General features: G+C 40.5%; 1 protein-coding gene across 1 annotated transcript in view; it reads right to left on the reverse strand.

Moving 5' to 3' along the window:
• SMARCD2 (SWI/SNF related BAF chromatin remodeling complex subunit D2) overlaps positions 1-15,499 on the reverse strand; it is an 805,600-nt gene that overhangs the window by 571,008 nt on the left and 219,093 nt on the right. The window contains exon 4 of the mRNA XM_086923795.1: positions 7,833-7,955. Within this exon, the coding sequence (XP_086779921.1) occupies positions 7,833-7,955 (123 nt within the window). The remainder of the gene's footprint in view (positions 1-7,832; positions 7,956-15,499) is intronic.

Consider the following 15,499-nt stretch of genomic DNA (forward strand, 5'->3'; position numbering starts at 1 on the left):
CATCGGGGTCTTCGGACCCCTCTACGGGATGCGGCGTGCTACGACTTACAACTTCGTAGGAGCACTTGAAGTGAACTATGTGTTGGTGAGTGTGGTTATTTTTTTTAAGTGTGAGTAGTGAAGTGGTGAGAGGTGAAGGTTAGAAAATACCTGGCTCGTAGGGTAAAAATAAACTTTATTAAGCCCTCGGCTGGTATCGTTAAAAGGGTGCAGGGTGAGGTTGTTACTGTGTTTTAAGGTACATCAACCTCAGAAAGAGCGTCGACATGACATGTTTCGGAGTGTGGAAACTCCTTCTTTAGGAAGAGGGAGTGCACAAACCTCCTCACCTTACTCACATGTAGTGTAGATGTTAAAGTGTTAGTTCCAAAAATATAATCTACAAAAAATTAGGTGTAATGTTCCTAATTCTTTTTTTTAATCCAGAAGTCTGTTGCGCCTAGTTGGCGATACTAGAACAAGACCTGTGAAGATAAAGGGCATGATAAATCAAAACATCACAATAGGACATAGATTCTCATCAGGAAAAATTGCCTGTTCAAAAATAAAGGGTAGTCTGTGACCAGGAGTGGTCTAGAACCCTGAAATGAGAATGACAAGGACACACATATAGACTAAGACACATACATTACAAATAATAAGTCATAAGCTTCTCCTAGGTAGTTATATTGTAGGAGAAAGATTGGTTTGTTCAATGCTTACTTATATATCAAGGCAGGGTGGCCTCATGAGCCCTGCGTGGTATTGGGGGTAGTCTTCCGGCTCAGTGTGGCTACCTAAAGGACATAGGAAGCTTAAGTAAGGATTCTTAGATATTACTCAAGGGTAAAATGGGCTCGGTTCCCTACACAACAAACTCACGATTACAGCATGCTTAGATTGGCTGTCACCCCCTCAACGCGGCTCCGACGATATGCCGTGTGTATGAAGACTCGTCCCTTATATACTACCCGGAGTGTTCTTAATTGTTGCTTAATTGGAAACGGATCAAGCCCAAAGAAGGAGCGGAACCCTGATTGATTTGCCGGTTGTGCGCGGAAGAGATGGGCGTTTTGCTGGTAAGATGCGCATGCGCGCAGGAGTAGCGATGGCCCCTCTTCTCAGAGGAGAAAGGGCGTGTTACTGGCCAGAGCGCATGCGCCGAGGAGTAGCGCAAGACCCAGTGTGGGTCTAACGCGCTAGCGTCATATCGCGCTGTGGCCCTGTTGATTGTAAGGATCTAATGCGCAAGCGTCATATCATGCTGTAGCCCTGCTCGTTTGTGAAACGAACCGGATGTTCAATAGTATGGGGCATAATTAGATTGTTGAAAACATAGCACAAACTTCCTGGATGAGCTCATGAACCTCTTTCGCATGCAAAGAATCGCTACGTTTCCTGTACCGGGCACTAGCCTGCCCACACAAGTGAGGCACTATTTTTATCTGGAGACTTGGGGGAATGGCAGGTGGGAGGAAGTTTGAGACTCCCCGCATTTTCCAGAACTTTCCATCACAGATATGTGAGGAAAATGTGCTTCGTTATTCAAATTTTAAGGTTCACGAGGAGATTCGGTGTAAAAAAAACATAGTGAGAGCCATTTATTTATTTATTTATTTATTTTTGAGATTTATACATCGCGTGCAATTGCCCGTGGGCGTCTCGGCGCTAGAAAACTGTGGACGTATTCCCGAGGTTTATGCTGGAGCTTATTCTTGGTCAAACAGCCAGGTTTTTAACTTTCTGCGAAAATGCATCAGGGAAGGGCTGTCTTTGATGGAGATTGGCAGGGAGTTCCATAGTCTGGGAGCTGCCACAAGGAAGCGTCTATCGCCCCAGTTGACAGTTTTTGTTTGTGGTATTTGTAGTAATTTAAGGTTACTAGATCGGAGTGATCTTATGGAGGATTGGTGTCTGAGTTGAGATTTCAGGAAATGTGGACCACAGTTGTGCAAAGCTTTATAGAGTATGCACAGCGCTTTAAACGTGATCCTATTTCGAATCTTAAGCCAATGCAAGTCCCTTATAGTATCAGAGATAGTTGAGAACTTTGGGAGTCCTGACAGGAGACGAGCTGCAGCGTTCTGGATGGTCTGCATTTTGTTAGTCACTCTTGCTTGGGCGTTGGTAAATAGGCCGTTACAGTAGTCAAGAGATGACAACACGAGAGCGCTTACCAGCGTCTTACCTGCTGAAATTGGCAGAAACGGTTTGATTTTTTTGATAAGCCGGAGTTTATGGTGGGCTGTTGATGCTATTTTATTAGCGTGGGCCATAAAAGTCAGTTTATCGTCAAAAAGCACCCCCAGGTTTCTGACGGTGGTGGCTGGTGTAGGGGGTGTTCCGTGCGTTGGGGGCCACCAGGTATTTGACCATCCGGGGGAGAGGTGTCCAAATATGACGACCTCCGTTTTTTCAGCATTTAGCTTCAAGCAATTGGAGGCCATCCAATCACCAATCGCTCGCATGCCCTCTTGGAAATTTACAGCTACCTTGTCTTCATTCCCATTGATGGCCAGTACAAGCTGGGTGTCATCCGCGTATGAGGTGAGGCTCATCCCATAGGCCTTGATGACAGAGGCCAGGTCCGACACGTAGATATTGAATAGTGTCGGACTAAGGGATGAGCCTTGAGGAACCCCACACGGTAGTGATAGCTTGTGAGAATGGAAGGGCCCCAGTGTGACCACCTGTGTTCTCCCGGCCAGGAAGGTGGAAAGCAGATTTTTAGCCATGTGACGGATGCTTACATTTTCGGCACGGTCGACCAAGATCTTGTGGTCGACCGTGTCGAAGGCTGCAGACAGATCCAGCAATACTGGAATTGCTGTACCTCCCTGGTCCCGAATCACTCTTATGTCCTCAGTCGCTTTTATTAAGGCTGATTCTGTTCCGTGGAATTTGCGAAAACCAAATTGCGTATTATCCAGTAGTTGGTGGTTTTCTATGAACTCAGAGTTGTAGGTTCATGGCTTTTTCCGCCACCTTGGTGAGAAAGGGGAGATTGGCTATGGGGCGGTAATTTTTTGCTTGGTCTTTGTCCAGATTTGCTTTCTTAAGTAAAGGTTTGAGCAAGATGTTTTTAAGGGAGTCTGGGTAAATCCCAGTTCTGAACATTGTGTTGCAGATAGATCCAATGTCAGGAGTGAGGTAGTCCATAATAGGGCGGATGACTAAGCGGACAGGGATCTAATGCTGAGCCTGATTTAATTGTTGCTGTTATTTCCTTGATTTGTGTTTCTTCAAGGGCTGAGAACTGAGATAGTTCGGTGTTGTTGGTCCTGGTGTTGGATGTGGGAGAGCTGGTTACTGTTGCTGAGGAGAATGCTAGGTATATATCAGAGCCATGCATGTCAGCCCATCCTGGATATGCCTAGTGTCTAGTGTTCCAAGATGTACAAGTTTGCTAGCTTTCCCTAGATGCCGGCTGAGCTGGGGCCCATAATCCCCTGCTAGGCACATTCAAAACAAGGGTCAGTTTTCCTGTAGAAAAATGTGATGTGTCCATGTTGCGTTTCTGTGACGGGCACAAGGCCTACCCACACAAGTGAGGTACCATCTGTATTGGGAGACTGGGTTAAATGCTGGGTGGGTGGAAGTTTGTGGATCCCTGCAGATTCCACAACTTTCCATTACAGAAAAGTGAGGAACATTTGTTTTGTTAGCCAAATTTTAAGGATTGAAGGGGATTCTGGGTTAAAAACATGGATAGAGCCACAATAGTCATCCTTTCCTAGATTCCCCTAGGTGTCTCATTTAAAAAAAAATATATAGGTTTGCTAGGTTTCACTAGATGGAGGCTGAGCTAGGGACCAAAATCCACAGCTAGGCCATTGCAAAAAAAGGGTCCGTTTTTAGTGGAAAAATAAAATGTGTCCACATTGCTTTTTTGTCCGTTTCCCATGGCGAGCACTAGGCCTGCCCACACAAGTGAGGTGCCATTTTCATCAGGAGACCACGGGGGAATGCTGGGTCCGTGGAAGTTTGTGGCTCCCTGCAAATTCCAGAACTTTCTATCACAGAAATGTGTTTTTCAGCTTTTGAGGTTTGCAAGTGCTTCCGGATAACAGCACCTGGAGAGAGTCACACAAGTCACCCCATTCAGGATTTCCCTAGGTGTCTAGTATTACAAAATGCACAGGATTGTTAGCTTTCTCTAGATGCCGGCTGAGCTAAGGCCCAAAACCTACAGCTATGCACATTGCAAAGAAGGGTCTGTTTTCAGTGGAAAAATGTGATGTGTCCACATTGCGTTTTGGGCAGTTACTCGTCACAGGAACTAGGCCTACACTCACAAGTGAGGTACTATTTGTATCGGGAGAGTAAGGAAAACACAGAATATTGGAACAAGTGTTATTACCAATGGTCTTTCTCTGCATTTGTGCCTTCCAAATGTAATACAGTCTTTAAAAAAGAAGTACATTTGAAAAATGCCCTCAAATTCACAGGCTAGTATGGGCACTCAAAAATTCAGAGATGCGCAAATAACCACTGCTTATAAACTCCATGGGCCAGATGTAGGTAGCCCAATACCAGTCGGTAACGGCCGAAAATTACCGAATTTCGGCCGTTACCGACCGGTATTAGGCATCTGAGATATAGGGGCCATATTTAAGGATTCGGTAATTTACCGAATCGGTAATTTAAGGAATCAGTAAATTACAGATTTCTTAAAATACAGATTCTGTAAATTACTGAATCCTTAATGTAGGGAGCACTCAAGTGAGTGCATTTGTCATTTAAGGATTCATTATTTACCACCAACTACAAGTTGATGGTAAATACTGCATACCTTTAAAAAAGCAGTTATTTTCTTTTTTAAAGTGCCATGTGGTAGGGCATGTATGTGGGTCACATGTGCACCCATGCACTATTCAGGGGTGCAATAGGGTGTCAATGTGACACCCTTGTAAATGGTCCCCCTATTACCGATTCGGGATTTACCGAATCTGTAATTCCCAATCATTCTTATTAGGAATGAATGGGAATTACCAATTCGATAAATACTGAATCGGTAAATACTGATTCCGTATTTACCGAATCGGTAATACTGAATATTACAAAATGTACCAAATCTTTATCTACATCCCATTTACCGATTCTGAAAAACTGAATCGGTAAAATTTGGAATTTTAGAATCGTTAAATGGGAATTACCTACATCTGGCCCCATATCTTGTTCCCATTTCGGAAACACATAGGTTTCCTTGATAACTATTTTTCACTCTTTATGTTTTACCAAATGAACTGCTGTATACCCGATACACAATGAAATACATTGCAAGCTGCACCTATTAGCTTTGGATACCTCTAGTTTTTGGTGAACATACAAGCCCTATATATCCTGCAATTGTAAGGGTATATTGCTTTAGAAAATCTGCCATAGTTAGAAGCAGTTAAAGGTGAAAACGTAGGCATGGCACTGTTGTGTGTCGATTTAGATACCATATATAGGTTTCCCGATTTATGTCCTTATATAGGCACAATTCGCATTTCCCATGATAAGACATAGAAATTCTACCCTTATTTAGGCATTATCCATGCTAACCAAATACAGGCAAGGCAACCTACATTTGCCCATTCACGTCACAACGAGTTCTTGGAAAACCAGACACTTAAGCCTTTAGGACTTCCCCTTACTTTGATAATTGAGTTCTCCAAAACTCATTTTTTATGCATGAACATCTATTCCTTAGGGGTTATTCATGACGTTCATCTGCCTGACTTTTACATCAACACTGGCATTCCTAAACACCTTCAAGGTATAAATAAATATACCTTCACTTGCCATGGCAAACCCCGGTACGGTTCGGAGGCATACTTGCAGGACGCGGCTCGCCACAGCAAGTTCGGAAGGAAGTCGAGTCCCCCATCTGACGCACTGACCAGACGCGGTCATCCTCCTTGCAGAGAATCCAGCTCTAGTGTTTCTGACTCCCTTTGCGGGGTGTTAGAGATCGAGAACCGGAAATAGATTCCAACCTCTCTCATTCTAAGGTATGGAGCGGACTAGAACCTAGAGGAACTTTTGGCAAATCTTAGCAACACCAATCCAAACTATAGCTAAACTAGACTATAGAAAAACAGCCCCTACTTCTTACCTCATACTACACTTAGGTTATGTACACTGGGGTAGAACTAGCTAGAAGCACCAGATGAGTATTCACATTTTAGCCCGTGTTATTTATGTATGTATTTTTATGAATATATGTCATAGCTACAAACCATGCAATTGCAGTATTATTTTATCTTACTGCTAACGCTGTACGTATTACACTTCACATACTGTCTTACGATTGTAGCAGTTCATATCTCTTGCACGAGAAATAAGACTGCTCAATAACCCCTTTTTATTGAAACGCTCGTCTATCTATTTCTGTGTAACTCTGTAGAAACAAAGCATGCACGATTGACTAAGTGAAATGGTTATCTATTGTCTCCACGATTCTGAGACTGTTCCGATTCTAAAGGGAAACAAAGTTGTCATGTTTATGTGGTTGTCAGAAACAAATCCCTTCCTATTTATTCGAGAAGTTTCTAGTGACCTCCAAGTTAGCTGGCACAAACAAGTAATTAAATGTAATGTACTTGATAGAGACATATTGACCTCAGTCCTATGTCAAAACTATGGTGTATAATATTCCAATGCGCAGAGCCTATGAGGAATATAGGTACTACACTACAGCACGAGGGGCTGATAGAGAAAGGAAGTTAAGGGAATTGAAGTCAAGATAATAAGCGTGGGAACACTAAATGTAGCTGAAGAACTGTACATTCACCTTAAATAGATAATGCTTGTGCTGGACTCCCTGTTCATAGGAGGTCGAAGAATGTTTATTTAGTGACTATGCTTGATAATCGTAAGGGAAGCCTAGTGAGGCTTGAGAAAATGATGTCAAGCATGTCACATTATCACATTAATGCACTGTAATGCTTAGTGATAAATTGTATTGCTTCTTTATGATTTCTCATATTGATTGTATTTATTCTTTATTTTTGGAGTAATGAATTCAGCATATTATGTAGGGTATTTGATATAAAAAAAGAGAATTGACAGAGTTTATAGAGTGAGGGCAGCCGACTGGGGCCCTATAACATGATAGCAGAGAACACTTAACAATTTAAATGTACTATTCTAAAAGAAACAAAATAATAAACGACAGGGAAGAAAATTTATATAATTTGTTTCTTAACAAATCTATAGATTTGAGAGGTTATTACTGGCTTAAAGTAATACATACAGAATTATCAAGCCATATAATCAGAAGAAGTTGAGGAATGGGAAATATTGTTATATTCTTCAAGCATGTTCAACTATTGAACTATTGCTCCTGACTGACAAGTAATGAATTGTCTTTTCTCTCGATTGATTTTTCCACATTGATTTTTACATGTTGGTTTCCGCCACTGCATTATTTTATTTTATCTTACTACTAAATCATGAATCCGACATATTATGTTGGGCCTTAGAGACCAGAAAATGAGAATTGTCATAGCTTTTTTTTAATTAATTCTTGGTATACTGTACATATGATGATGTAAAAGCGAAACAAAAATGTCACTTCAGTACGGTGGTTAGCGGCACAGAGATGGCGAAACATATTAATGGTGGGCAGCAGTAATTGCGAACAAATATACTTGTGGAAGCAACTCAAAAGTGTGAGAGTCTTCACTAAGAGAGATAGGGATTGGTCTGGCATGTGTATATGTATGTATGTATACAAATATACATGTATAAAATTATATTCAAATTTGCCATTTATACACATGATTATATTCACAGTCTGGTGAAACAGAGGCTTACATGACTTCAAGAATCCTATTAAATACAAGAAAATGCAAGTAAGAAATTACCGTCAGAGGCTTCTTGATTGCTTCTTGTATCTCCATTCTCTTCCTGGCGATGGTCTGGTCTAGCTTGCGTTCAAATGCGAGCAAGTCCATGTAGGCTTGAGATTCCGGAACAAGATCTCGTATCTTGAAAACAAAATGAGCGAAATTCCAACAAACTACTAACCAGATTCTCTTTTCAATTCCATATTTTGTCAAACAGCTTTGTCAGGTTGGAAGAAAAGGTGGTTATACCTGGCAGTAACTGCAGTCTTTTATTCATTTTCCTGGCTTTCTCAAACTTGTGTTCAACTAGGGACTCAAGTTGGATACCCCTTCAAAAGAGATGAATGAGATACCTTTTCCCACCTTGACTGTCAGAGTCCAAGTTGATTCATTTCAGTATTGCCAGAACTCATGGCCTGCCACTGAGGACTAGGCACATATAAAGCATTCTATTTATTTAGCAAATTGAAGCAAATAAGGAAAAGCTTCTTACCGGTCACAGACAGTCTCTGTCCTGGCAATCCTCGTCTCCTCTCCTTGCCAGACAATAATTCCTGCGAGCCCAGCAGGATCCCAGAACACTTTTCAAACATTGTAAAAAACTTTGAATGCAAAAATCTCTGTTCAACAACAAAACAGAGGCAAAACATTTGCAATCTATTTTAAAGCACTGTTTGTATTGACTAGCCAGAGTAGAGGATGCTGCTATTTTTAGGGTACTAAAAGTTCCAACAAGGCCACATGCACCACGAGCTAAAGGAGTTCCCTGCTGACTGAAGTTATCCTTCATAATCGTAATCCCTTCTTCTCTGTGGGGCTCCCTCAATACATATTGTGTCTGCAGCACTGGACCGGGGCTATATTGACTCAACAAAGTCTGTAAAAAAAGAAATGTAAGGGTTTCCCCTCACTGTGGTGAAGTTAAGCGTCCCTCGCCCAGCTACAGCCAGCTGTCGGAGCTGGAACGTGGAAAAGGCCTAGATGTGGATTCCAGGACGTGGTGGTGAAAGAGTCGAGCTGTTAATCCGCCGCTGGACCATAGAAGTATGGAACAATGGCCAGTTCAGACACCAGGAAGACTACCTGCCATGTGAGGGCCAGAGGGCACGGACGATGTAACACAGAAGTGTTCTTGCACCTGCCAGAAAGGATATCTTGTTTCTCGCCGGCTGGCATGCTTCAAACGAAGGCCTGTACAGAATCCTGGAAACACACAGGAAAGCTGACTGGAGCAGTTTGTTCCTCCCTTTTCCTTCAGTGGGCCATGCATCGACCAAAATTGGCTCCCCCTCCCCCTGTCTGTTCTTGCTGATTCGACAAGCAACCTTAAGGAAGGAAAAATTCCTGATGAGAGGTGAGGGGTCACCCTGGGGACCGCAAAAGACACTGCACCATCTGTGGGGTGACGGCCTTGGAGGTCCCGGTTTTGTGTCTGGGGAGTGGGCGGCCCATGTTCTGATACCCTGCCATGATGAACAGAATTTGGTCACTGCCTTCACCTCTTCTCGCTCTTGTGAGGAAATGCTCAGCATCAAAGTAGTGAATCAGTCTAACAGTATACGTGAGGCTGAAATGGTGATGTGGCTGTGGGTGCTCTGGCACCAATGGCTACGTTAATTAATAAGACAATTTATCCTAGTCACAGCCATGGACAACAACAAGGCCTCGGGCTCTGGACAGCTAATACCGAATTGATAGATTGGCCAGGCACACAGGCTAGGGCTGAAGGCCAGGATGATCACACACAGTACTCATAAGTTAATCTTAAAGAACCGGTGCCACATGAAATGATCCTAAAAAAGATTCAGGACCCACAAACGACTTTAGTGGACAAAATATGAGGAGTGGGTTCTGAAGTCTCCCTTGTGCGGCAGGACATCCGAAATTAGGCTGATTAGACCAAAGAAGAGGAGGAAGATATTTCCATGAGGGCTCATGGTCTCCAAGTCCTCAAGGCAGACTACAAAAAATTCAGACATTGCCTTGCAACTTAAACGCAGGCCAAAGGATGCTGAATCTAGATCCCGAAGAAATAACCTCACGGAGGGCAATGAGGGTTCCTGCCCCATGCAATTACTTCTAGATTGCTATAAATCCTAGTACCCAGAAAAGGAACTTTGCACATAATCTATCCTAGAATGAGCTCACCACTTATTCGTGCCCAGTGCCTGGGGACCCTCTTCGCCCCATATTCATCAGGGTCATACATTTTGCAGAAAGAATAACTTACAGTAGTGCAGGAAAGCAGGAAGGTAAGTTGCAACTCTACTAAGATTTTATTTTTCCTTGACTACACCAAAAGGATTCAACTGTAGTGTAATCCTTTCAAGAAGTGTAAAAAAATTTAGAGAAATTCAGCTTCACTATATATGCTACTTTACTGTCATGTTGTTCCCTTACTATTAGAATTGTTTCCTTTCAATCTTCTTTCCCTCTTGCATTCTCAGCAAGGTTCAATATTCCTTGCTGGATGCCAGTTTGACTGGGAAGAAGACTTGTGTAGGCTGCGTCCTACCTCGCTCCTGTGTTCCTCCTTAATAAACACTTCAACTTGAATTCTCAGCGCTGTTGTGGATTTTACAAATTGGCGACGTTTTCAAGGAACACCAGGAACCCCGTACTCACATCGTGGATTACTTTCATGGATTTAACCTTCCTTAACCTCGTTGGATTTGTTTTTCCATAATTTAATTGGAACCATTCCTTTTTGGCCGTACAAGGACTTTCAATTGTTTATTGGCTTTAATCTGAACTGGCTGAACTTCACTATGGTAATATTGGCACTGCATTTGTGAGTATTTGGTCTTTGTGGAATTGCGGAGACCTCATTTCTGTTTCATTTGCAAAAAAAGATTGATTTGCGAGAGGGGCAATCGCACTCTTTTCAGTTTATTTTTTTTGACATCGCAATCTCTTCAGTTTATTTATTTTTGGGCCTTTTGTGGTTGTTGGTCTTTCTATGCCGTTTGTGCCTTATTTAAAAGAAAACAATTACCTTTAGTTCCACGGAGCGCATTGTGGAGCAGGAGCTGAATTCCAATTGCCGCTCTCTGTTATGACGCTGTGGAGGTTCTATTCGTACTAGTCATCCACACTCGTCCACTACTTGGAACACGGCGACCCGGGAGAGGAATAATCGGCAGCTCAACACTTTTACCAAAATACACACTTACTGCGAGTGATCCGCTCCAGTGACACGACTACACACTTCCCGGGCAAACTGCCATGAGAAAACGTCTTTAGCACGATTTTTCCACTGAGTCTCTTTTGACCATTTTACCGGCAAAGTTACATTGAATCTTGGAGTTTCACACCCAGGAGCACTATTATTACTAGGCTCTTCACAGCCGAAGAATTTTACAGCAGGTCAATGGCCCCGCCGGGTCGGATTATCACCGGAGGAGCGACCTTCTTTCTTTCGTATTTGAACTGCAGCCCTGAGGAGTCACGGAAACACTGTTCCAAACGCAATGAAACACGTGTCGGCTGGCTGGTTCTGGAACTATTAAATCATTTGAACTACAATGATACTGTGCTAAAAAATCTTGTTTTGTTATGTTGACTTTGGCTGATTATATTTGTGTTTTTACATAGACACTACTGTATGAGATGTCACTTGTGTGTGCATAAGGCATTTATGTAAATACGTACTCGTCATCCACACAGAGTACTGAATATGTACGACGCTCCGCCGGCCATTTTTTGACTAACATCGTGTGTTTCCATAGCTACAGTGTTTTACATCGTAAGCCTTTTGCCGACGAAGGATTTAATTAAATACGCGAGGACTGGAAGTAAGTTCTTCTTGCCTTTTCTTTTCACCGCGTTTTGTTTTCTATCAAAAAATCCTTCAAGTAAAAGGTTATTCCACATCGTGATTGATTTATCTATATTACGCGAAGACTTGAAGTAAGTTCAGTTTACTTTTCTTTTACCCACGCTTTTTTTAAAATAAGTCCTTCACGTAAAAGATAATTTCACTTCGTGATGTATCCATTTTACCTCATTTTTGCTTGACTTTCAATTGCAATATGGCTACCCAAAACTTTACCACACAATCTCCACAGGCATTTTGGCCAACAGGATCAGAACCTTGAATGAAATGGTAACAGCGGAAAGCTTATTTTTTAAACTTCATTGAGACTATAGACGAAGATGGAAAGATGAAGCCAGAAAGGAAGAAAAAACTTTTGTTACATTCAGTTGGTGCTTGTGGCTTAAACATTTACGATGTGAATGTATTTTCTGATATTCTAAAAGATTTTGATAACAATTTTTCCCCTAAAGTATGTATAGGTATAACAAGATATACATTTTTCCATAGGAAACAAAAACCAGGTGAGACTATTGATGTTTATGTTGCTGCACTAAAGAAAATCACTGAAGATTGTAATTTCGATCACCTTCAGGAGCCATTTATAAGAGATCACGCCGTAATGCATGCTTCTGACCCAGCGATCCAAGACAGACTTTGGATTAATGGAGATGCTGATCTCAAAGACGTGTTAGCTATTGTTAGGGAAGCTGACTTATAGGGTCGCAGTGCCAACGCTATTAGGAGTGAAAGTAAAGAAACTTCTGAACAAGTTGTTTCTAAAATTCAAAAGAAGTCCAATTCCAAACAAAAGTTACACCCTAAAAACAAACCCCGTGATTTAAAAAAAAGTGAAGATTTAAAATGCTACCGCTGTGGTAGCGATTGTCACTTGGCAAATAACAAGCTGTGCCCTGGCATTAAGGAAAAATGTTCCAATTGTGGGTTGATTGGGCATTATTCTAGAGCCTGTAATAGGAAACAAAATTATAAAGTGAAAGTTATTCATGACTCTTCTTCAAGTGAGGATGAAAATGTGGCTAAGAAAATTATGCATTGCTCTGTTAAAGATGATAGTAATCATAACAATAACGAAAAATAATTCATCTTTAACATTTAGGATTCCACTGACAACCTTATAAAAAAAACTATATGTAATATGTCAATAGGTGGAGTTTCAATTGATATATATGCTAATTCTAGTTCTCCGTATACCATTGTTAGTGAACATGTTTGGAATTCTGAGTTTGTACATTATTTAGGTGATAAACTTTACACTACTGATATTTCCGCTGCTGCCATTTTTTAAAGCCTTGTGCATCAATTATTTGGCAAACACCCCAAGTCAAGATTTTTTCAGGACGACATCCTTATTTTTGGAAAAGATAGAGATCCACATAATGCTATTTTAGAGGAAGTTTTAAGCACTGTGGAGGAAAAAGGGGTTAACAATAGAACACTCAAAATGCAAATTTGGTGTCAAATCATTAACTTATTTTGGTCATGTATTGTGTGCTGATGGTGTTGTGACTAAACCAAAATTGGTAGATGCCATAAAAGAAGATCCTTCTCCTTCTAATAAGGACAAAGTTATATCATTCTCGGGAATGGTAGAGTTTTATGCCAAGTTTGTAGAAGGTTTTTCGAGCAAAGTTTTCAACATCAGACAACCTTCTTAAGAATAATGTCAAGTTTTCATGGTCTGAAGCGTGTGAAAATGAATTTAACCTTATTAAAAAAGCCATTATCCATGCCCCTGTACTAAGTCCTTTTAACATGGACTATAGTTCCATAATTACAGTTGATGCAAGCAATAAAGGTTTAGGAGGTGTACTTTCTCAGATTGATGAATCAGGCAAATAATGCATAATTGCGTTCGCTTCAAAAGCACTCTCCACTCCTCAGTGCAAATTCTCTGGGATTGAGAAATAAACTTTGGCAGTAGTTTGGGCTTTAGAACATTTTCATAGTTTTATATGGGGCAAAGAATGTATTGTCAGATCTGACCACAAACCACTTGTTAAACTTCTTACCACAGAGGGGTTATTAAAAGCTTCAGCCAGAATAGCCAGAATATCTATGAGCCTACAAGATTTTGCGTATAAGATTGAATATGTTCCTGGCAAAAGCAATGTATTAGCTGATTTTTTTTGTCTAGAATGCCTTCAGATTTGCCAGAATGCAATATCAATGAATGAGATTCTTTACAAGTTGCCCTTGTTCATGATGAAAGTCCATTTTGAGTGGAGAAGAAGATTTGGAACTAAGAATATTTGAAAGAAAGTGAGTTAGTATCTGTTACTTCTTTTATTCGTCAGGGTTGGCCAGAGAAATTCAGAGTACCTTCAAACTGAAGACCTTTCTGGAAGGTAAGAAATGAATTATCCATTTTGGATGGTACTATTTTCGTGGTGATAAAGCCATTCCCCCTACATTATTAAGAGATTCAGTTTTATAATTATGTCATGAAGATCATTGTGGTATCGTAAAAACGAAACAAAATGTTAAAAAATGGTACTGGTGGTCAGGAGTAGATATAAATGCGGAAACAAATTGTGAGAGAATGTGTAGTGTGTTCCAATTCTGATAAAGCACTTAAAACGTTAAGGACTTACATGTGTGAGCCAATTTTTCCATATGGTCCATGGAACACTGTGGCTGTTGACATTATGGGTCCCATTGGTGCCAATTCAAAATATATTATTTCTATTATCGACATCTTTTCAAGATGGCCAAGTATTTCCATTGAAGACAGAATTTACTCTGTCACTATGCTAAAGGTTTTTATTGAATAGGGTCTTCCAGTTCAAATAATTAGCGATAATGGAGTACAATTTGTGTCAAAATTTGCAAAATCTTATTTTGAGAGAATTGGTGTAACTCATAGAACTACATCTTTATACAACCCTAGTGGTAATGGTATGTGTGAAAAATTTAATACAGTACTAAAAAATGCCATTCAAATTGCTGGAATGAAAGGGGTAGATTGGGAACTTCAAGTTTACAAAGCCATTTGGACGTATAGAACAAATTTGCATGATGCCTTAAAAATGTCCCCTTTCGAAATTATGAGAGGTCGCACTGCCAGAACTAAGTTTGGTTGCAAAAAAATCTTTGTTTGGATATCTGCATAAGCAAAGTTAAAAATAATATAAAAATTATAATATTCTTGATAAACATTTACAATACAAACGGATTTTTGACAGTAAGTTTGGTGCTGGTTCTGTGGATACCAAGGCTGGAATGTGGGTCAAGGTTAAAAAAACGTGGAAAGTCTGCAAAGGTGAATCTCAATATTCTGAACCTTTGATGATTAAAAAAGTAAGTTTAACGTGATGCAGTTCTTTTGAGTGATGACAAGGTCTGGAATATTAGGAGGATTGCTGTTTACAGAGATGAAGAATGAGAATAACTTAAAGAAGGATTTAGCTGTTCATTCTTCTTCTTCTGGAATCACTTTCGATGATGAGGAACAAGGTGATGCTGTCACGCCTGAAATCAACACATCTGGAACCATTACCACTTCAGAATCAAGTAATGTTGATTCCACTGCTGGAAATGTGAATTTAAGTTCTACTTCAGAATTTGATGATGTTGGTTGTCCTGTTGTAGCACCTTGTAACAGTGTTGATCCAGAATCTGGAAACGTTCTTACTCCATCTGTAAAGTGTCCTAATGTTATTGAATCTAAAGTGAACACTAATAACGATATGTCCAAGAAATGTGTATGCTCTAAACCTAAATGGTTAGAACATTTTGTATGTTAATTAGTTTTTGTTTTTGTTTTTTTTACTTTGTTTTTTTTCCCTTGAGGAGGAAGATGTGTTATGTTGTTCCCTTACTATTAGAATTTTTTCCTTTCAATCTTCTT

The sequence above is a fragment of the Lissotriton vulgaris genome, chromosome 5 (assembly GCF_964263255.1).
Source record: "Lissotriton vulgaris chromosome 5, aLisVul1.2, whole genome shotgun sequence".
NCBI classification, from domain to species: Eukaryota; Metazoa; Chordata; class Amphibia; order Caudata; family Salamandridae; genus Lissotriton; species Lissotriton vulgaris.